General features: G+C 48.3%; 2 protein-coding genes across 3 annotated transcripts; one reads left to right on the top strand and one right to left on the bottom strand.

The window, feature by feature from the left end:
• Window positions 1-2,746: 2,746 nt before the first annotated feature.
• LOC104529274 (cytochrome P450 2C19) lies at window positions 2,747-9,918 on the bottom strand. 2 transcript variants are annotated; one of them, XM_010173540.1, is made up of 9 exons: window positions 9,720-9,918; window positions 9,215-9,377; window positions 7,671-7,820; window positions 7,198-7,358; window positions 6,629-6,805; window positions 5,966-6,107; window positions 5,348-5,535; window positions 4,042-4,183; window positions 2,747-3,335 (listed from the first exon to the last, which is right to left on the bottom strand). In XM_010173540.1, the coding sequence occupies exons 1-9, from the start codon at window positions 9,897-9,899 to the stop codon at window positions 3,154-3,156; spliced, it is 1,485 nt and encodes a 494-aa protein (XP_010171842.1). In that variant the 5' UTR covers window positions 9,900-9,918; the 3' UTR covers window positions 2,747-3,153. The 2 variants fall into 2 exon arrangements, with proteins under 2 accessions (XP_010171842.1, XP_010171843.1); XM_010173541.1 differs by lacking the exon at window positions 6,629-6,805 and having other exon boundaries at window positions 3,154-3,335; window positions 9,720-9,899.
• A 5,419-nt stretch (window positions 9,919-15,337) lies between these two features.
• On the top strand, window positions 15,338-20,912 carry ZP4 (zona pellucida glycoprotein 4). Its single transcript, XM_010173543.2, has 12 exons — window positions 15,338-15,536; window positions 15,886-16,007; window positions 16,087-16,189; window positions 16,710-16,865; window positions 17,232-17,419; window positions 17,602-17,699; window positions 18,037-18,167; window positions 18,372-18,561; window positions 18,634-18,781; window positions 20,108-20,186; window positions 20,521-20,637; window positions 20,770-20,912. Exons 1-12 carry the CDS (start codon window positions 15,338-15,340, stop codon window positions 20,910-20,912), a joined length of 1,674 nt encoding a protein of 557 aa, XP_010171845.2.
• Window positions 20,913-22,074: the final 1,162 nt, after the last annotated feature.

Here is a 22,074-nt window from a genome sequence, read left to right as displayed (position 1 = left end):
TCTTCAGTGGATTTCTCTGTCATTTCCCACAGGAAATCATTCATCTAGGGATCCTCTCACTCCAAGATGGTGTTACATAGCTACAGAAATGCTGCCAAGGTGTTTCGTAGTATGTTTATCATAGTCACCTTTTTCCTCTGTTCCAGCCAATGGGATTTTGGTTTTCTCTGGAGTAACATGCTCTATCTGCCTCCCCAGTGCTGGGGTAGAGTTAGGAGTTTCTGTAGCATCATGCTTCTTTCCTCAGGGGCGAAAAAATCACCTGCACCACCAAAGAGACAGCCAACCTACTTGTAGACAAAGAATGCCATGAAGCATTCTGGCAGCTAGACATTGTCAGTTCTACCTAGAAGGGCCCTTTCCTTCCCCTGATACTTTACAGATGTTTTTAACCAGCTATAGTACTTGCATTGATCTTTCTCTCTTTACTTTAGAAATGGAAGTGTAACAGTACTGAGAGAGGTTATTTCCCTGCAGTTGTTGGTTAACATAATCTTTTTTTTTTTTTTTAAATGTGAAAGTGAGGTTTTTCCCTGTGTTAAAAGACTAGAGAAATCTTGTTTTTTCTAATAAAGGCAACACTCAGGCCTTGAGGTTTCCCCTCTGTAAGGCCATTCTCATGGGCAGGTATCAAGTGGACCTTGTGATTGTTCCAAATGAAAGTGTGTTTTGGCATCCAGCTTAGAATATGTTGGATGTTATCCTCGATATTATCCCCTGTGTGGTTATTTATTCCATAAGTATGTCCTGAGTTCTGGAGCTGTTTAGTAACAGCATTTTCTCACTGCCCTGTGCTTCTTATGCAGTTGTCTGTGAATTGCAGATGCTGTTTGTCACTGTTTTGTTCATTACTTCAGACAAATCAACATCCCAGTGGGCAGGAAGAACACGAATATGAATCATCCCCTCCCAGACCTCCAGGCGTAAATCATCGCGTAAGTCATCTATTAACTGATTCTCAACATAGCACACATGCTGCTGAGTGAGTTACTAAGTGCAGTTACTAAGACTGGCTTAAGGGTAGCCCTAGACTAACAGAGAGCTCATGGTAATCTCTCTCCTCATGCTTGCCTGGGGCTCCTACATACCTGCTGTTTCTGGTTGCATGTCTGTCCATTTGATGCAATCCCAGGTAAAAGGGAGAAGAAGAGATGAACATGAGGTGTGATCACGTATGACATTTTCTTCAAAATACTGCTAAACATTTCCAAAGGGAGGTGGGAATTCTGGCATACTGTGTTCTCTGCAGTACTCACAAGGTGCCTGAGTACCTTGTGACAACCATTACAGAAATTGTATTTTGTCTCTAGGACCTTTATATGACCATGATGCAGGGGACAACAAACATCTATGTAAATGAAGATCGAGACAAACACTGCCAGCCGAACATCCAAACACAACCGAAGCCCTTGAGGACCAAGAAGCCGAGAAGAGACACACCTGTGGTAGAATCTGTTTATGAAAACCATCCGCCCTATCACTGAGAGAAAAGCACCGAATAGTGGCTAGAGCCAGAAATAAGAGACATAATTCTTTTCCTGGACACCAGGGGTCACACAATTGCAGTTTATGAACAAAATAATTTTCTCTTCGTGCATACATGAAATTCTATGGAGAACAGGACCATGACAGTTTGAATGGGGAAAGAACTTGTTTTCAATGATACCTCTGAGATGCAGAAGCAAAATCAGATTCTCCTGGAGTACCTAAGCTCTGTGGGAGAGGTGGTTTCACTGTCCTCCTAAATTAATTCATTTTAATAAAGAACATCTAATTCCTTGCAGTGATATTGATGGTAGTAAAAGAGCAGCCAGAGAGGTGGCTCATGTCCCCATCACTCTGGTGCCTGAGCTCTTCACAACAGCCTGCAAAGAAAGGGATGCACTCTTTGTTTCATTTGGCAGGAGTCCAGACCATAAGTGAGATTAAGTGATATGCCCAAGAAAACTGGAAGGAGAATGCACCTCCAGCTGTGCAGAACTTAGCCCCTGTGATGGCAACTTCCCTTAGTTCTCAGCTGTTCCTTACCTGCAATGGCCTCTCACTCACGCTGTTCTTTCTCCTCTACCTTGGCATTTCAGCTGGGAGGTGGAGTGGGAGTGTAATTCAGGCAGGAGACTCCAGGCAGAGAAATGAGCTCCTCAGCAGCCCCATCTTGATTCATGTGGGAGGGCCGAGTGGCCACAGTGATGGACAGCATTGTGCTGGCAAATACCTTGGGGTGAGCAAAAGGCCTAAGGGAGGTAGTGGGAAGAGGACATAGAGGAGCCATAAGGAAAGTGCTCCCAGCTTGTGGAAAGGCTGGTCCACAGGGTGCCTGAGAAATAAGAGGAACCCCTAGGAGCAGCCAGAGGTTCCATCAAGGGGGTGAAGGCAGCTGGAACTTCAACTTCTGAACTGGGGGGGAGGGCTCTCCTCCAGGAGGGATGCTGCAGCTATCCTTCATCCAGCTGTGGGCAGCAGGATTAACAGCCCCAAGAATGGCAGACAGAGCTGCTGAGAGCCCCCAGGCTGCAGGACCCCCTTCCCCTCCCACACCATGAGCCTTCCCAACTGGTGGTGAGCTGAGACTGGCCAGGGGCTTGCAGGCAGCAGCAGTGGGTCCAGTGGATGAAGCAGGCAGGACTCTTGCCCCAGGAGGGACAGCTCGTCCTACAGGGCGCTGGCTATAGGCACTGCAGACCTACACTGCGGTGGAGCAGCAGATGTGGGCACTGCCCCAACCCAAAGAAAATAACAGCTCAAATCCTCATAAACAGATTTTTCTTTATTGGGTCATTAACATACACACATGCAGTATTATCCATCTGCAAAACATGCTGCTTTTGGTAGGACTTGTGCTGTGGGAGAAGCAGGTTGTGGGCATCCATGGGAGCTGTGTTTGTGAGAAAATCAGCTGTTTGATGCAGCCACTGCGCTCATGAGCCCATGGACATTGATGCAACAGGCTGCAATGTCACCCAGAGCCTCCCTGCAGTGTGGTGGAGCAGTTCTGGGAGACTTTGAAGGTGTCTGCTCTGTGCATGTACCTGTTTGGGCTGTTTTCCCAGAGGCCTTGGAAAGGTGGGCCAACGCTCCTGCCATTGGTTCTGGTAAGGGAGACGTAAAGGAGTAGCCAGGCTCAGGGCACGATGGAGAGTGGTTTTGTGCTTTTCAGCGGGGGAGAGCACAGAGCTGGTAGGCAGGAGGTACATTGCCAGTCCCACTAAGTGTTGGGGTTATGTTGAGCTCCTGGGGGTCAACAACAGGCTTCAAGGTAAAGTTCTGCAAGATGATGGCTGTGAGTAAGAATATCTCCATGCGTGCCAGGCCCTCTCCAGGGCATATGCGCTTCCCTGGAAGCAAAACCAGCAAATAACATTCAATAGGTGTTGCCAAGTAGATCACAGTTTGTACTAAGCAGATGGGTTGCACAGCTTTATTTACCAGATACAGCCACAGCAGTGAGATGACTGTCAGGATTACTGAAGACATTTGCAAGAGAAGAGTTTTTTGGAGAAAGACCCTTGGCAGTTTGGTTGGGTGTGTGAAGGAAGAATAGGAGAAGTCTTAAACGTGGAGGAGGCATCATAGGAGGCAAGATGAGAGAGAGCAAGGTGATGTAAAGCACGAGTGAGAAAGCAGAAGGTTGGGGCTATTGGTAGGTGAGTGGTTGCATGTAGCCTGAGAGGTACTTAAGAGGTGCTGGGGAAAACTGGAGCTACCACAGAAAAATAGTTTGGTTAAGGATGACTTTGGTGGTTGTGTAGGAAGGTGACAGGTATTTCAGAAAGTGTCAGTGGGTCCCATTCACATCATTACATCAACATCTCCTAGTAGGGGGTTTGAGAAGCCACCAGGCCCAAACAAGATGGGAGATGAAGCTGGGGAAGGGAGCAGCAGGGAGGAGTTACCCAGAAAGCAGTGAGCCCCAAAGAAGCATCAATGGGACCACGCTGGGAAGAGTGAGTGTGTGTTGTAGGGAACGGCAGGGTGGTCCCCAGAGGAGGAGGAGAGAGGAGGTGGTCCCCAGAGGAGAGTAAGAGACAGCCTGTGCTTTACCTGCTGAGAAGGGCATGAAGAACTCGCTCTTCCTAAAGGTGCCATTCTTGTTCAAGAAATGTCCAGGGTTGAACTCATTTGGGTTTGGAAACTCTTTACTGTCATGAAGGACAGAACTGAGGATGGGAAAGATTGTGGTGCCCTGAGGTAACACAAAGAGAAGAGCAGAACATGAAAGGGAGGTGAGTTAGATCACTTAATCCAACTGCCCTCCAAGTTAAGACTGAATTTCTCAGCACAGCCCTACTAGTGCCTTTGGTTTCTCTTTGGGGACCCTTCCTTTGGGGAGGCAGCTTCAGGGAGACCCTGCTAGATGTCACAGCAGGGAAAGATGTTGGCTGCTCTTCCTGAATGTTCCCTCTCACTTTCAGACTGTTTATCCTCACCTTGCTCTGGTCAGCTGAGGTCACCCCACCTAGTTCTTCCTCTTTCTTATCATGAACTTGTAGATGCACTATGTTCCTTCTTTTCTGCGAGCCCCGAAAAACAAAAGCACTCTAGGTTGTGGAAATAAGCTCTCTTCCCCTCTCCTGACAAATTTCTCCTGCTGTGAGCCTCTTCCTTCCCTCCTCCTGACCAGCCATTGATGGGGGTGGGGTGGATAAACAACCCAGCAGTGATGACACAAGAGCTCTCTACTGGAAACTGAGCAATTCCCTGGGTCCTGCCTTTTGATTTTACACAGACAACTGAAAATCAAAACACCATCAGCCTGTGTGCTGCTGTTCCCCTGCTGTACATGGTCACCCAGAAGAGCAATGAGCGTTGCTGCAGTGGGCCAGGCCAGGCCATGGGTCGCTCTAGCCCATCAGCAGTAGCCAGCAGTGACTGCCTGAAGAAGTGTAAGAAGAGGAGGGCAAACAGGTTTTGCTTGTTCTCTTGATTGCCAGCATAGCCTACAATGCTTTGAGGCTCAGGGACTTTCTAATAACCACTGACTGACTTTGCTTCCAAGCACGTGCACAGGCTCGCCTGGATGGTGGTGTGCAGTTCTACAGCTTTGCTGTCTTTTTTGTGAGGAGTCACTGCTGGTTTTTTGTGAACCTGCTGTGATTCTGCAGATAGGTAAAGCTGCAGAGCAAGAGAGTAATGGTGTTGGGCAGAGCTATTCTTCTGGCCTTGGTCCATGGAGTGGCAACAAGGGATAGCAAGTGAGCTACAGGAGCCTGAGGATAAAACCTTCATGAAGGGCTGGATGGCAAGGTGGCCAGACCACACCATTTCTAGCTTCTACCTTGTAACTGGCAGCCTAAGAGTAAGTGTGCTGCCACCTTGTTGTTGAACTTGAGGGAGCTTGCCCACTAACCTTGGGAATGACGTACTCTCTGAAGCAGGTGTCTTTGGCTACAGTGTGAGGGAGACCCAGGGGGATGAGGGAGATGAAGCGCTGGATTTCATGGACCACTGCATCTGTGTAGGGCATCTGGGTCCGGTCAGCTACACAAGGTCTTCGTGATCGTCCTACTACCCGGTCGATCTCCTCTTGAACTTTCTCTGTCATGAGGGGCACAAACCATAAAATGGGTAAATAAAACCAAACTGACCTAAACAGGTTTCCTTAAGCTGTCCACAAATCACAGATGACAGGAGCATTGATGTTGATTTTGGTGTTTCCTAGAACACAGCTCCACTGCAACCCGTGCAAGGGATGTCCTTCTAATGACTTGGCTAAATAGGAGTGCTGAGAGATAAAGATGCAGACTCAGTCAAGTCCCTGGCTCTGAGGAGGGTGCAGCTGATGATGATGCCAGTGAAGCTGAGGGATCTCTAACAGCCACCCTGGGGAATGGCAGTGCAAGGACTTTGCCCATTTGGGTAAAATATGAGAGAGAGAGAAAGGAGAAAATCTGGGGGAAGGATGTGGTGTTAGACACATGTCCAGCCCAGGGGAATAGCTAGAGAGGAAGAGGTCACAGACTGGTACCTTGTATCTTCGGGTATTTGAGAAGAAGCAGAAGCCCATATCTTATGGTGGTGCTAGTTGTCTCAGTTCCAGCAATGAACAAGTCAAAGGCGCTGGTTATCAGGTTCTTCATGTGGAAACTTGAATTGGGACGCTCTTTCTCCTAGGGAAAATTTCTCTGGCTGAGCTGAAAAAAGTGGCCCTTTCTTGTGTTATGTCAGGCCTTCCTTTTCACCTAGATGGTGCATATGTTGCATCTCTGTTAAGGTGCAGCAGCAATCTGGGACTTTGCAGTGCTATCTTTGTGCAGTAAGCTCAACCCCAGAGCAACCGTCTAGTCAAGCTGGGCACCAAATGGTACAGAGCTGCCTGTTTGCCATTGCTATGCCAACTGCTTTCCAGCAAAAGAACTGCAAGACCAGACTGCAAATGTCCCTGTGTTTAGGTGAGAGCAGATGAAGGTCTTGCTGTCCAAGCAGCTGCAGGTGGTGGCTGGTGAGTGTGCAGACCCAGAGCTATAAGCTCTAAGCACAGGCAATATCTGGGGTGTTGTTAGTGTCTTCCCACTGCACAGCCCAGCTGCCTGGGAAGGGGTCATCCCAATGTCTCTGTTACTTAGGAGAGGGAAGGGGCTCAGCATAGGTGTGCTTGGGGATGAGCGGGGACTCTATGCTGTCACCTTACCTCCTGCATTTTCCTGAGGAAGCAGTCGATGAAATCCTGAGGGGAGTTGGGATCCAGGGAGGCTTGGTGTACCTTCACCTCTTCTGACACAAAGGCTTTTAGAGCATCAAATTCTGTGAATATTTTGTTGTGTGGGCCAGGCAAGTAATCCAGGATCTTTGAGAACATTTGGTAAAGCTGGAAGGTAAGAAACAGGAAGGTCACTAGCATGACCATTGCCCCATCCTTTGATATTAGCGAAAAGCCTAGGAAGGCCACAACCTTCTAAACTGAGCCAAGCAGGAGGGCTATGAGGCTGGGCAGTCTTACATGGTGGTAGGGGCTTGCTTAGTAGTAGTAGTAGACTTAGAGGTAGAGAAGAAGGGTGGTCAGGATTAGGGGGAAGCTGCACTTAGCTGGCAAAGCCAACTCCATTGGTGAGGGTGCTTCTTCTCTTGAATCAATTCCCTTTTGTGCAGCAGAGCATTTCTGGGGTCCTAGTTAGAAGACTGAAATGGGACTCCAATACAAGGGAGGCCTCCTGCTCCCCTGGCAGAATGTTGCCACTGAGAAACGGCTACTGAGTGTACCTGTCCCCAGTGGGAGTTCATCATCTCAAAGATGTTGTTCATGTTGTTCATCAGGGCCAAGAACTTCTTGTCTTTATAGTCATATCGTTTCCCAAAGACGATGGAGCATATGACATTGGAGATAGCACAGCTCAGCATGAAGGTTGGGTCAAAAGGTGTTCCTGTGATTTCAGAAAAGTTACAAACCATAAAAAAACCCCCAAAAACAACAAACCAAAAGTAACCTCCCCCAAAACTGTAGCTACTTATGGCTACTGTGTGTAACCTGAGCTCTAGTTGTTAGTGGATCACAGTGTCTGAGCAACACTGTCTTCCAAAACGAACAGTATGTGATTATGGAATTGTTTATGGCCTGGTAATAACTGGTGCATGGACCAAACGCATGAGAACTTCAGTTCTATGCTAAAGACATGGGTTCCCTTAATACAGTCCTTTTTTTTGCAAACATAAGCTATATTAAAAATGGACCATACCCTTTGTTTTGTTGATCTCTTCCAGCAAGTACTCAGTTTCCTCCTGGATCCTCTCTTCAATGCTCCTCTTCCCCATTCCAAAGTTGCGCAGAGTGCTGAGAGCAAACCGCCGGACTTGCAACCACTCCTCATTGTTGCTAAAAACAATCCCTGCAGGGGTAGAAGGAAGAGGGAAGACCTGGCTTGGGCATGCTGGGTGTGAGGTGAACAGAGGCTCATGGTGACAGTGAATCCTGTCCCTGGGAGATCGCTAACATGGTAGTGGCAGAGTATTGTGGTTTGGAGGCAAACTCTGGAGGTCCTGTAGTCCAACTGCCTGCTTTTGGCCTTCTCCACAACATACCCTACCTCCTTGTGAACAATTCATCACTCATATCTGCATATAATTTCCTTTGCCGCAGTTGGTGGCTGTTGCCATTTGCTCTTTCACTGCCCATTGCTGAGATCGATCCAGCTCCATTTTGCTGCTGCCTTTTTTGGGGGGTGTATGTTGGGGTTTTGGGGGGTGGTGGTGGTGGTGGTGGTTTTGATAGTGGGGGAAGGGGCTACAGTGATGGCCTCTGTGAGAAGCTTCATGAAGCTCCAAGGCAGACCCACCTACAGCCCAGGCTGAGAGAGTTAGTGATAGGGAAACACCTCTTTGAATCAATATTTATGAGGGGAACAACTAGTTTGAAAAGAAAAAGGAGGAGAGAACCATCAGGAGAGACAATTGACTTGAATAGAAGCCCATTGGCCTAAACAAAAAGAGCATCATTTCCATGAGGAAGGAGGAGGAAGGGAGACAGAGAACCTCAGACATCAGGATCAAGCAAAGAGACCCCGGAGACACTCAACACCAGAGCAGGGGGAGGATGTGTGCTGGACTGGAGAACCGTCTGCAGCCTGTGAGTGTCCCAATGCTGGAACTGGGAGCTGTGCCTGAAGAGGTCTGTGACTCCATACGAAGCCTACGTTGGAAAACTTTGTTCCTGGACTCTTTTAGCCCGCGGGAGGGATCACATGCCAGGAAGAGCAGCATAGGCAAACTGACTGCAACCCCCATTCCCTGTTCCCCTTGTGCTACTGGGCAGGAGAAGGTAGAGAAATTGGGAGCAAAGGAATTTGAGCCCAGGAAAAGGGAGGGGTGGGGGAAGGTGTTTTAAGATGTGATTGTTATATCACACTATCCTGCTCTGATTGATTGGTAACAAATTAAATTGTTTTTTTTCTTCCCCAAGTTGAGTCTGTTTTGCCCATGACCATAATTGGTGAATGGGCCCTCCCTGTCCTCATTGCAACCCACAACGCCTTTCTTGCATTACTCTTCCCATCTCACTGGGTGGGGAGGGAACGAGTGCAGGACTGCATGGTCCCAGCTATGGCTGAAACCACCACAGTGGTGGACGCCAGCAATTACAGCCCAGTCTGCCTTCACTTCTCTAGGTGGGACCCACCCACTCCATGCAGTCTTCCCTTGTGCATGGCACAATCCAGCTCTAATCTGCCAATGGCACCCTCAGCCCTTCCTTTCTCCTCAGAAGCAGCTTGGTTAGCAAACATACCTAATCCGTTGTTAGCCCTGTCTCCTATTGGCATGTGTCCTCTGGCAGCAAATTCATCTGCACGATCAACCAAGGCTTCTTTTACCACATCATGTCCATGCAGCACCACGACTGGGTCAGAGCCCAGATGCACTGTGAACACTGGTCCATAATCTTCACTGAGCTGTCAAAATGCAAGAGAGAACATGACCATGGAGCAGACAACGAGGAGGAGTTGAAAAGTGGCCTTGCTTCTGTATCCTACTGCAGGCAGTGCAGCCTCACAGACCAGCAACATCAAGATTAGGTCCTCTCATGATAAATGTGGGTGTGGAGAGGGTTCCCAGCTATCAGACCCTGAACAACAATGTCAATAGCAGTGAGGGGGAGCAGCTGAGATGCCCATGACTTTTCTGCTCCTTGGGGATTGCCAGTCATCAAGCCATGGCCACAGGTTGTCCACATGCACAGGTCCCACACATTTCTTGCCCACAGAAGAAAGTAAGAGAGAAGAACGTAGCCTTACCTTTTGGAGGGTTTTGGCCAAGTTCTTGGGTTTCACCTGCAGCACATTACCTAGGATGGGAAGGGGAGCTGGCCCTGGGGGCATCTTCCCCTTTCCAGACCTCCCTCTCCATGCTGCAAAGGAGAGCAGGCAAGCAATGCAAACCAGGAGGACAACAGTGGCTGCTCCCAGGAGCTCCATTTGCTTCTGCAGCTCAGGATGGAGTGACTCCGGCTGCTGGACCCTGAGTTTATATACTGAAGGGCTATGTTAGCTCAACAGCAGGTTTTGGATCACGTGGCTGAGTTAGTCAATCATTTGTTAAACTGCCCTGTGTTATGTAACTAGGACTTCTCTCGGTGTTTGTTGGTCATTGAAGGCACGCCTTATCTCAAACAACTGCAGAGGCCAACAGAGGTTAAGGAATTTATAATGTGCTCATAGAACTTGTTTTCTTTCACCTAAAGCTCATTGTTAAAGAGAGCACACTCTGGGTGCACTCTTCCACTGAGGCACTGCCAGAAATTCACTGTCACAAGAGCATCTTCCAAGTACTTCAGTGCCATTTGGGTTTTCTATTCTTTGGTATGGATTATACAAGCTCTCAGTGGGGTGAGCCATCCTTGCTCATTCCTGACATTATCAGTGAAGTTCTTCACACTGTGTGTGATGTGCCAAAGAACATACTGATGTGTCCTCCTCAGTGCGCAGCAATTGCCTCAGCCTCTGCAGACAGAGCTGCATTTGTGAGGGGCTGGCTATGGGTTAGTGAAACCTGGCAAATAGTCCTTGCACTTGCAATGACCAAAGAAGCCCACTGTCCCGATTTTTAGCTGAGACAGACCTAGGTTTCTTTTTAGTAGCTATACTAGCACTGTATTTTGGATTTGTTATGAGAAAAATGTTGTGCCTGCCCCCTCCCTGGCAGTGTTCAAGGCCAGGCTGGATGAGGCTTTGAGCAACCTGGTCTAGTGGAAGGTGTCCCTGCTGATGGCAGGGGGGTTGGAACTAGATGATCTTTAAGGTCCCTTCCAACCCAAACCATTCTATGATTCTATGATATAATGTCATGTTCAGCATATTAATGAGGGTCTGTCCCTCTCTTGCTCTCTCTGGCTTTTGCTTGGGCTCTCACTCTTCTGGGATTGTGGTTTCCTTTTTGGGATTGTCGCTCTCCTGGGATCATTGTCCAAGAACAGGCCAGGCTTGTGGCGAGCAACTGCACTGTGTATCACTCATTTGCATATTTTATTACTATTATTATCATTTTTATGTTAATATCATTATTATTTTAAGTTTTATTTTATTTCAATTATTAAATTGTCCTTATCTCAACCTATGAGTTTCCTTACCCTTGCCCCCAATTCTCTCCCCTGTCCCCTGAGGGGAGTGGAGTGAGCAAATGGCTATGTTTGGCTACTAGCCAAGTGCTATCCACGTGAAACCACCACACCCACTCAACCTAGTGCTGGAAGCTGGCATGCACAAGTTCCTGTTGTGTTGATGTTTGACTCTGATATGAGGAACTGCTCCCCTGGAAGGGCTCTGAGAGGCTACAAGAGCATGTCTGCTGTATTGTGAGGACTTAAAAAAGAGCTGGAGGCTTCCTGCCCAAGATTACTCTGGGGGCTGTGTACCTGCGAGGTCCCAACAGCAATGGCAGGTAGAAAGGACCCTCAGGGCTGTGGCATTGCCTGTGCTCAGTTGGCTCAGTCTGGCCATATCCCTCTGTCTCTCCTGAGCTGTGACACTTTCATAGGCAGACAGATCTCATCCAACTGAGCAAAAGGTGTTCAGAGGATAGGGGATGTGGGACTTGGTGGGAATTAGCGAGGGGCCTGGGTGAACAGGGTGCTTGGTTGGAGTGTGCTGGGTTTGCTGTGCAGCAGTGTTGCTGTGCACAGTGTTACTGTGAGTTTCCCCTTCACTCAGAGGTGCTCCATCCCTTGCAAAATTTCTGAAGCTTCCCTATGAGTTCTTAAGTCATCCTCACTCTCTTGCATATGTACAACAATTTGCTAGTTCTTTTAAAATCTCATTTCACTTCTTAAAGGCCCATACTTGATACTTTGGTGGAAAAACTGAATTGGCAAGAAGTTTGGGCTGGTTGCTGATCTGCTGGCCTAAACTCCTGCATCAGCTCAGACGTTGCCAGGGCAGTTCATGGAAGTTCATGTAGCTCTAGGGACTTCCACTTAGTGAAAGTAAAGTTCATGGGAGTTTGCACTGCTATATGAGGTCTCTCTGCTCCCAGAGTTCATGACCTGACCACCTTCCCTGTAAAGTTCCCTCGTTTCTGGGGACAAGGGCTCACTTCTCAGCTCTGCCTCAGTTTGCGACATACTTTAGGCAAAAGCCCTGGAACTAGGAATACTTTCAAGATTTCTCATTTTTATTAGGATAAAATCATTATGTCCCAAATATTTCCACCACCCTGGCAAGCACACTGGGGATTTAAAAGGGAGGAAAACCCATAAGACTAGTCACTCAGATCTTTCCCTGTGGGAAAGCACAGGCCTTTTCATGTTTTCCAAGTATTCACTTCTGTTTTCTAGTTGCTAAGAGTAGGCAGGGCTGGTCTGTCCTCTACATCCATGTGAAAGTCGAGAAAGGCCAGGTTGAAACCCCCTTATCTCCATCTTCCCCTAAAATTTTGTTTTTAAGTTAATTGGAGGCACGTATTAGGGATGCTCAAATAAAAGGCTACCAGTGCTGTAGCTTTGCCTCTCTTTTCCTAAAATAAAACACAAGATTGAAGAAAATCTGTCATCATTGTGTAGAATTTCCTGCAGGTTTGCTGCCTGCACCTTCTCTTTTTGGACCTCAGTTGAGCAGGTGGCACTGTGAAATGCCACTCCTGCCAACTGTGTAGCCAGCACCCCTCATCCCTGGGACCCTTGCTGTGGATATCTCTGCTGTCTGCAAATGCTGATCAGCTTCTGTGGAGCAATGTTTCCACTGAGTCACTCCTCCATGCACTGCCATTTTGTACCACGTACGGTGCACAGTACAGGCCAGACACACAGCAGTCTCATTGGAGGCAGTCCCACAATGCGCAGGGCATTTTGTACTCCTCCTCCCAGCATTTCTTGGTGGTGGTGTTTAATAACTCCTTTTCTTCCCACAGGTAAAAGAGAGCTTTCTACAGCCAGGCAACTCTTACACTGCCACTATGTCTGCCCCAGTCTCCCAGGATCAAAATCGTTAGGAGGAGAGAATTTTCCTGATGGACATCCCAGGAAGATAGCTTGCTGGGGTCCTGATCAACTTCAGGCTAGTGGCCTACAGAGATGTTTGCCTCACTTACCTTCATCCTCTGTTACTTCCTGTTTGTGGTGGTCTTAGGTGCTAGCTAAATTGGTGCTTACAGCTGGGTCACTGTAACACATGAGAACTATTGACTGGAGGAGGAAGATATTTGCAAGGAAGAGAGACCTACCTGTTTCCTCTCAGCCAGGCTGCTTTCCATTGCCTATAACAACTTCTTCCAAACAAAGAATTTCACTCCCATGAATTTCAGGCTCATTTCACTTTCCTCCCATCGTCCAACATGGCTGTCAAACATGTGTGTAGAAATTAGAAAAGGGCATTCACCCAAAACCATTCTCAGCATGGGTATTGCTTGGTGGATCTACAGCATTCCCAGCGTTGTTTCACACAGAGTTATACAAGTACATGTAGACATTTTTCCTATCAGCATAAACAAAATATTGGTGGGTTAAAGTGTAATGAAAACTATCTCTCTATAGCTCCACAGTACTTTGTTCATTTGTTACTTTTTTACCCAATTATCAGCAGGTAATGCACTCAAATGAAGCATTCAGCAGTGACACAGTGGCTGTGAGATGTGGGCAAGCTGTCTTGGCACAATGCTCAGCTTCTACATAGATTAAGCCTCCCTCCCTGCCAAAGTCCAAATGTTTTCCTTGGGTGCCTCTCCAACGTGGCTGCCCAGTGCCCAGGCAGGCACTGGGACAAGTACATTTGGTTCATGAGCGCTGCTCAAACAGCAGCCATGCGAGCAGCCTCTTGAGATCCATTTGCTTCAGTCCCTGCTGTGCAGAGCAGCTGAAAAGGTGTTGTATTTTGTGGAACAGCCCTCCTTGGTTGGTGCATGAAATAAGCAGTGGGCAGGGTAGGCACAGTGACTTTCTTCACCCAGCAGTCCAGCTGGGGTGATGACATCCTGTGCAGCTGTAGAGGAAAGATGGGCTGTGGGCTAAAGTGGAAGAGCAGAAGAAATGCCTCCCTTGGACTCAACTACTACCCATGCCTGTGGATGAGGGCTGGCTGGAGGGGCGAGCATGCTGCCTACTGCACGGTGCTGTGCAGACATTTGGGAGCTGGAGGGTCTACTGAGAGCAGAAGTGTGGGTGGCTACCAATGGCAGTGCATGATTAAAGGTCAAGATTAGAAATCCTGCACATCTAACCCATACACCATGCTGGGATGTGTGTGATGATCTAGTCCCAAAGAAATAAGCAGATTACAAAAGAACATGATGGCACAGCCTATGCCAGTGCTCTCACTGCAAAAAGCAGGGCACAAAAAGGCATGTACAAACCATGTGTGCATCACCTCTGCAACAGTGTGAAGACATTAACGCTTCCATTGCATGAAGGCAGAAACAGCTGTATGGAAAGATGGGACAACAAGGCTTTTACTCAGTGTCGATGCTGTAGCTCAAGGTGTGGCGGGGAAGAATCATAGAATGGTTAGGATTGGAAGGGACCTTAAAGATCATCTAGTTCCAACCCCCCTGCCATCAGCAGGGACATCCTCCACTAGATCAGGTTGCTCAAAGCCTCATCCAGCCTGGAAGAAGGCTCTACATCAGACACGTTGCAGTTACAGGAAGGCAATAGGTGCTGGCACACAGAGCTTTCTCTGGGATCACAGAGGCTCCCCTTACCTGTGTTTCAGGCTCATCTTAGGAGTCCTCCTGTTAGCTTTTGAGGGTGGGAATCCCCCAGAGCATATGGTCCTGCCACCTGGCAGCCAGGCTTGGAACAGTCCTGCAGCAATCTCCACACAACCACACTGCAAACAGGGCTGTAGTCCACAGCCAGGAGTCTTTAAGGGGAATTACCTCATTTTAGCTATGCAAAGCTGCCTGAGCTCCAATTTTCCACAGATTTCATGTGTAGGTCTATTTCTGTACTTATATGTCAGCACTCTGTGTCTGGCATTTGAAGCAGTGGCACCTTTAAAAGAGCATTGTCACTCAGCTTCTTACACTCATGACATATAATGAGCAATTAGAACAGCAGTTCTAATGGAGAAAAGCAGGTGGATGTCCCGGATGGGCCAACAGTTGGAAGAACTCAGGGTGGGAAAACAAAGAGTTTGAAGGTCCTCCTGGGGCTCTATAGTAAACTGCACAGATGAGCTCGTCTCAGCTTAGTGATTTTAATACAGACCCATCTCTCAACATAAGCTCAGCTCCTGCTCTGTGGCTTTCTTCAAAAGGTACAAGAGGACTGTAATGGGTTCAGAGCCAGGTGAGGGCAATGGAAGTTGTTAAACTGCTAGGCTGGATTCACCTGGACACTTCAGGAATTTCTGATCCCAGCTGGCTCCACAATTTAAAAGGACTAGGCTAAGAACAGCTGCTTCATGGTTCTTAGCAGGAGAGCAGGATGGGTGTTGCAGAGCAGTCTAGGACTGCATTTGGAGCTATGATCTTCTGTGGGTTTCTTGGTCCCCTTGCTTTGGTTGTAGGGGCTCAGGGTAGTGTTTTTTCTGATCTCACCCTGCTGGTTTGTGACCAGGAAAGCCTGCAGCTCACCTTACCTCCAGGCTGGGAAGGGAATGCTTCCTTTGTGCTGAGTACTTGGGGTAAGTGAGGGTGGTGTCAAGAGGCTTTCTTAGTGCTGTATCTTTGCACAGTGGAGCGGTATGCCTGGAATGAGAAGGGGATAGGTTGTAATGTGAAGTGTTGTCTCACAGCTTCAGTGTATTTTGTGTAACCAGAGGACTGTTTATATTGCCCAGCAGTCAATGGTTTTGGTGGAGTGCTGTGCCTGGATCTCGATGGTCTTGGCTGCTAGGTTCCCTCACACAGCCCTGCTGGCTCAGACTCTAATACTGGCTAGGGCCTTGTTTCCTACAGAAAGGTAGGATGGTAGTGGACTCTGTCTTCAATGTGGGATGTTGAAGCCCCTGCTGCTGTCCCTTCTTCCCCTAGATACTGAGGGGAAGGCACATGCTCTGCAGAATGATTCTGACTGTGGGCTGTTGGTATCTGGGACTCCGGATGGCTCCAGGAAAGTATCAGTGTCCTATAGTGGCTGTTATATCTTTGAATGGGTGAGTGACCTTAAGGGTTCTGCTGGGGCTGTGGCTACTGCTGCTCTGACTGCCCTGACTGGTGTGGCTCTACCCACAGGATGGCAATTATCTCATGCTGGTTGGGCTTGAAGGAACAGATGCTGCTGGACAAAAGGTTCTTCATGAAGAGAAGCTGCTCAAGTGCCCTGTGGACCTTCCTGGTAGGACTCTGACAGCTCCTTGAGAAACCATTATTTTATCTTGTGATGTTGAGTGCCCTTCCTTTTGGATATGTGTTCCTAGTCAGTTTGGGGGCTGGGAAAGGGGGCTTCTTTCTGTGCAGAGAGCTCCCTGGGAAAGGATTTGGACACAGGAGCCACCAACTTGCTGGGGACTTGTTCCATCTTTGCAGGGTCAGCAGGTGAATGTTCATCGTGTCTCGTAGCCATATTCTGACTGCATGAATCCCTGCAAGTTCAGGGTTTGAGCCAGAGACTAGATACAGTGATTTTACTAACTACCAGAGTTGATCCAGAACATTTTATCTTGACAGATCCCATGCAGTCCAACCACCTGTGCATGGCTTCAGTGGGAGCCTCTGTTTGATGGACATGCAGGTCCCTTCTGAGCAGGCTTCCATGCCAGCTCCAAGCCCTGTGTTTGGGACACCTTCCACCAGTGTCCTCTGCATCTTTGTCCTCCTGCTTCTGTTATTTAGCTGCAAACTCCTGTTTCTTCCAGCCCTGGATGCTCCAAGCAGTAGTGTCTGTTCTGCTGTCCTCAGTCAAGACCGGCTGCCTTGTGCCCCTTTGCCCATCAGTCAGGGAGACTGTGAAGTGCGAGGCTGCTGCTATGACCCTAGGGACAGAGTGAAGCCTTGTTATTTTGGTAACACAGGTAAGTGTGAGCAACTGTCCTTCCCTCCTCCTGGAGGAGCTGCAAACTGCGATTCCTCACTTCCCCAGCAGAGTAGGATTGTTGTGCACCAGTCCTGCAGGTGGCTTAGGGCTATGTTTTTGGCTGTCAAGAATACTCTGTCCCATTGAAGCATCCAACCCTTTCATGTGTATTGCAACAGATGGCTGGAATCAGTGTTGCTGTTGGAGCTGGTTGCACTTGTCTTGCTGTGCTTGGCACTTACTTTGGGGGTTACAGGCAAGAGAACTTGCAGGACTTGCTGCCCTTGTCTTTGCTGCAATGTTTGAGCCTCCTTTCCATCACTTTTCTCCCTCAGCTCAAGACTGATTGTCTCTTTTCCTCCAGTGACAGCTCACTGCACACCAGATGGCCAGTTTTCCATTGCCATCTCCCGGGATGTGACCCTGCCACCTGTTATCCTGGACTCTGTGCAGCTGGCGAGTGGACACAGGACTGGCTGTGTCCCTGTTGTGAAAAACAATGCCTTTGTTGTGTACCAGTTCCCACTCTCTGCCTGCGGCACCACATTTCAGGTAAGAACTGCAGCTCTCACTAGGCTGGGATAGCAGGAGCTTGCAGACCTGGAACAACTGGACATGGCTTTGGCTTCTTAATGGGCACCCTACAGCCTCCCAAAGGTCAAATGCTGTTCTCCAGCCTGGCATTAATCCAACTTGACTTTACTGCAGTGACAGTGTCTGGTCTGTCATTCCAGGTGACTGGAGACCAGGCCATATATGAGAATGAGTTGGTGGCATCCAGGGATGTGAAGGCTGGGATCCTTGGCTCTGTCACTAGGGATAGCACTTTCAGGTAATACCCTGGGGCTGGTTTTGCTGGGTGCCACTGTGTTTGATGTCACTAGAGAAATTCCTGCTTGTCACAAGCTCTGAATTCACAACAGGGCACTGGAGTAGGCTAAGAACTGGTATGTTTCTAGTTAGTGTGAATAAAGCTGGTGCTGATCCCTGATGCTCTGCAGACTCAAATCTGAACTCTGAAAAGAATTTCAAGTATTTGTTTTAAAGTGTTGGAGGAAAGACTGAGGATATGGCTAATTAAAGGAGATACTATGTTGCCGTCTTGGAGAAAGGACATAGCAGACTGACCTTTCTTACCTGCCTGATTTGGGGTTTTCCTGTCCCACCAGGTTACATGTCCGCTGTAGTTACTACATCACTGGGAGTTTCATTCCCTTGAGTGTTCAGGTCTTCACATTGCCACCACTCCCTGCTGTGTCCCAGCCAGGTCCTCTGTCCTTGGAGCTGAGTGTTGCCTCAGGTATGAGATTTGTGGCACTTGCTCAAGCCTCTTGGTGCAGGGCTCTGATATCTGGTGAGTGATAAGGGAGTATTAATAGGTGAACCTAGCACTGCTTCTTCCCTGCCATGGTGGGAACTTGCTGACAGCTGTAAAGGATGGTCTCAGGTTGCCTCTTTCTGTGTGTTCCTGCTCTAAATGGCTCTTGGGTTTCTTCTGTCCCAGATGGAAGCTATACTTCCTACTATACTGACAGTGACTACCCTGTTGTGAAGACTCTGAGGGATCCTGTTTATGCAGAAGTCAAGATCCTTCAGAGAACAGACCCAAACCTGGTTTTGGTCCTGCAGCACTGCTGGGCCACACCAAGTATCAATCCTCAGCAACAGCTGCAGTGGCCTGTTTTGGTGGATGGGTAAGTGACCTGTAAATAGCTTTGGGTCAGGGGGATGATGCACTTTTTTCACTGCTGGCCTCTCCTTCTTAGGTGCCCTTATGCAGGGGACAACTATCAGACACAGATGGTCCCTCTGGGTCTTGCCTCAGGACTACTGTTCCCCTCTCACTACCAGCGATTCACCCTCTACACGTTCACCTTTGTGGACTCTGCTTCCGAAGAGATGCTCTCTGGGCTGGTAAGATCCTGTCTTAATTGCCTTACCTGATTGAGGACAAGTGACATGTGTGAGCAATAAAAAACACTTCATAACTATCAGACTCTGGGCCTCCTTGGGGTGGGGGAGAGGGGAGCCCAAGACTAGCAAAATCCCCTCCTGAAACAGGAGAGGTTGATGCAAGAAACTCTTTATTCCCTGAGATGGATGTGGTAGAGGTAAGGTGCATCACTGGAGGGGTGTGACAGAAAATAAGACTACTGAAAGGGTAGGTCTACTTAAGCAAGCACTAACTTGCTGCCTAAGCTTTTCTGTTGAACTAGCTTAGGGTGTGTGCTAATAACTATGCTAACCAACATTCTCTAAACTATATTTCTTGTGCAAAATGACTTGGAAATAGCTTTTAGTACCTGGGAAGCATCTGGGCTTTGAATCTCCCAAGCTTCTGAGCAGTTAAGTCACACAAAGTTCACTATGCCTTGTACTGTTTGCTTGGTGTTCCTAGGATCAATCAATATTAAAAATTGATCACAGCTGTACCTAACAGTGGTCACAGTGTAGTGGTCCTCGGACAACTGTGTCCTGGGTGTCAGGGAGAAGTGCTGTCATGCCAGGCCTGACAGTTCGAAGGTGTATGGTAAAGGTATCAAAGCTGCCTTGCAGCAGAGGTCTCCAAAGCTACAGCCTGTATGTGAAGCAAGCCAAAGGAATCTTTCTGCCTTCTTCCTTCTGTGACCAGGGGCATGGTGTCTGGCTGGGATGGAGTTAACTTTCCTCATAGCAGCCCATATGTTTTAGCATTTGTGGCTAAAACTGTATTGATAGCTAGAACATTTATGTGTTTTTTGCTGAATAGTTCTTGCACAGCATCAAGGCTTTTCTTCCTTCTCTGTTGCTTCTCAACCCTGAGTGAGTAGGGTAGAAGCTGGGAGGTGGGACAGCTGACCCAGATTGGCCAAAGGGATATTCCATGCTGTATGATGTCATGCTTGGTTATAAACACTGGAAGATTTTTGTCTTCCAATGTAGCTGATGCTCAGACTGGCTCGGCATCAGTCTGCTTGTGGGAGCAGGGTGGGTCATTTGTTTTTGCATCACTTGCGCTTTGGTTTTTTCTTCCCTCTCTGCCTTTCCTTCACTTACCAAACTGTCTTTATCTCTCCAGCCATGAGTTTTCTTGCTTTTTCTCTTCCTATTCTCTCCCCACCCTGCTGGGACAGAGTAGGGGGTGTGAGGAAGTGGCTGTGTGGGTGCTCAGAGCTGGGCAGCATCAGTGCACCACACCAGGGTATCACCTGTCTACAGATACTGCCTGAGTGATCCCAGGCTGTGTCCCATTCTTCCTAGGTGTACCTGCACTGCAGTGCCTCAGTGTGCCATCAGTCTGTCCAGGAGTCCTGCACCACCAGTTGTCCTGCTAGAGCCAGTAAGTGTCCTCCTAGCCCTCCTGCTTTCCCCATCCAAAGGGGAAACAAGGGTCTAGCCTCTGAGCTGGGGGGTAGGGAGACATACAGGCTACAGACTAGTTCCCTCAAGCCATCGACAGCTTGACAAGGCATTTTCTGCTCCTTTCTACTGAGGAAGGGCTCTTGCCCTTATGCCAACAAGGCAGAGGTCTTCATAGACTTTTAATTTTCTTTTGAATTGTATGGAAGATTTGGCCTTCAGAGCTTCTCATGTGTTGAGAGCTGACCTGGACAAAACTTGCTGACCTTCAGGGCTCTGCATTTTCTCACCTAAACCTGCATATTGCTCTGTAGGGGGTAAAAGGAGTGCTGAGCACACTCTTCAGGATGGTGCCTCTCATGTCTCCAGCAAAGGCCCTGTGATTTTCCTCCAGGATGAGCTAAGCTGGGACAGAGCCAAGGATGGCCTTGGTAAGCATGCCAGTCCAGCATAGCCAGGCTAGGGAAGTGGGCTAGCCTGTCTTTCCTACAGAGAGGCCGAGCCCCTAAGGCATCCCTGTGCCTCACTGGGGGAGTGTTAACTAGGGCTCCTTTCCCCCACAGGAGCAGCTCTGCATGGTGCAGTGCCCTGGGCTCTGGGCTTTGCTGCTGCAGCTACTGCGGCAGCTCTGTGTGTGGTGCTTATGGCTGCTGTGCTGCGGCAAAGGAAGGTACCTGTAATGCATGAAATCAATGTATTGCAATAAATTGGCTGTCAAACCCACTTGGTCTGTGGTACTTCTCTCTGCCCAGAGCACACGGAGTTGAACAGGAATGTGTCTTTGGGACCCTGGCTCTACACCTTTGTTTGCAAGACAAAAAAATATCCTGATGGCTGTGAGAGAGCTTTCCAAATGCTGTTTCTCTAAATCCATCTCACTCTGTGGCTATTACTTTGCTCTGAGATTAGTAATTACTGTCTCCTGCTGTCACGAGAGAGCCCTTTTCATGGCCCAGGAAGCTGCAGACTAAGACAGGAGCTTTGTTGGGTGATGTCTACACTTCTGTCAGTGGCTAATGTGGCCTTTAAAAGTACTTACCTTGGCTCCTCTCAATCACTGAGTAGAAGTGCAGCAAAACTAATTACAGGCAAATCCTGCAGCTGCTTTTCCTTTGGGGATGCAGAGCTGGTATTTGATTGCACAGAGGAGCTGGGAATTGCCCACTTGGCCCTGAGCTCACTAGGCAAGTCAGGGCTGTGCTCATGTAGGAGGAGGCAGGGATGGCAAAGCACTACACGAATGGGCCTTCCTAATGCTGTCTATGAACCTGCTTCACTAGCTCTGGAAACAGGAAGAAAAAAATAAAAGGGGGGGGGCAGGTGGGACTTTTTTTTTTGAGGATGAGACCAGGGAAACTTCTTTCCAACTGAAAAAAAAAAATCAAAGGGCCTAGGTGGCTTGAACTTCAGGAAAAAATTCAAACTTGATTTAAAGATTAATCTTAAACGTTCATGTGAAAGCAGACAGTTAGGAGTCTTCAAAGCTCTCAGATTAAAGCTAGTTTGACACCACTGTTGGCATAATAATGACATGGATGTGCTTTTTTGAGATGAGAAATAAAACTTGCTGTTCTGAGCATTGGGAACAGTTCCCTGTGATGTAGTCAGTCACAGCAGCTGAGCACGATTATTCTCAGCTTCCTAAGGTCCTGAGCAAAAACAGGCCAGCAAACTTCTGATGGTGGAAGGGGAAAGGGACTCCACCACCCTGCTTCCTGCCCAGGCTTGGGGAGCTCTGGTGCTTGTGCTCACACTGAGATTCTCCTTATGGCTGATGTGGTAGTCCTTAAGCAGGGATGCTTGAGGGAAAGGAGAAATATTTTCCCCTCCCAGGCTTGATTAGAAATTCCCTGTTAAAAGACAGGGGA

Source organism: Antrostomus carolinensis, unplaced genomic scaffold (assembly GCF_000700745.2).
Source record: "Antrostomus carolinensis isolate BGI_N321 unplaced genomic scaffold, ASM70074v2 scaffold17528, whole genome shotgun sequence".
Taxonomy (NCBI): domain Eukaryota; kingdom Metazoa; phylum Chordata; class Aves; order Caprimulgiformes; family Caprimulgidae; genus Antrostomus; species Antrostomus carolinensis.
The sequence above is the reverse complement of the archived record's forward strand: the minus strand, read 5'-3'. Positions and strand labels throughout refer to the sequence as shown.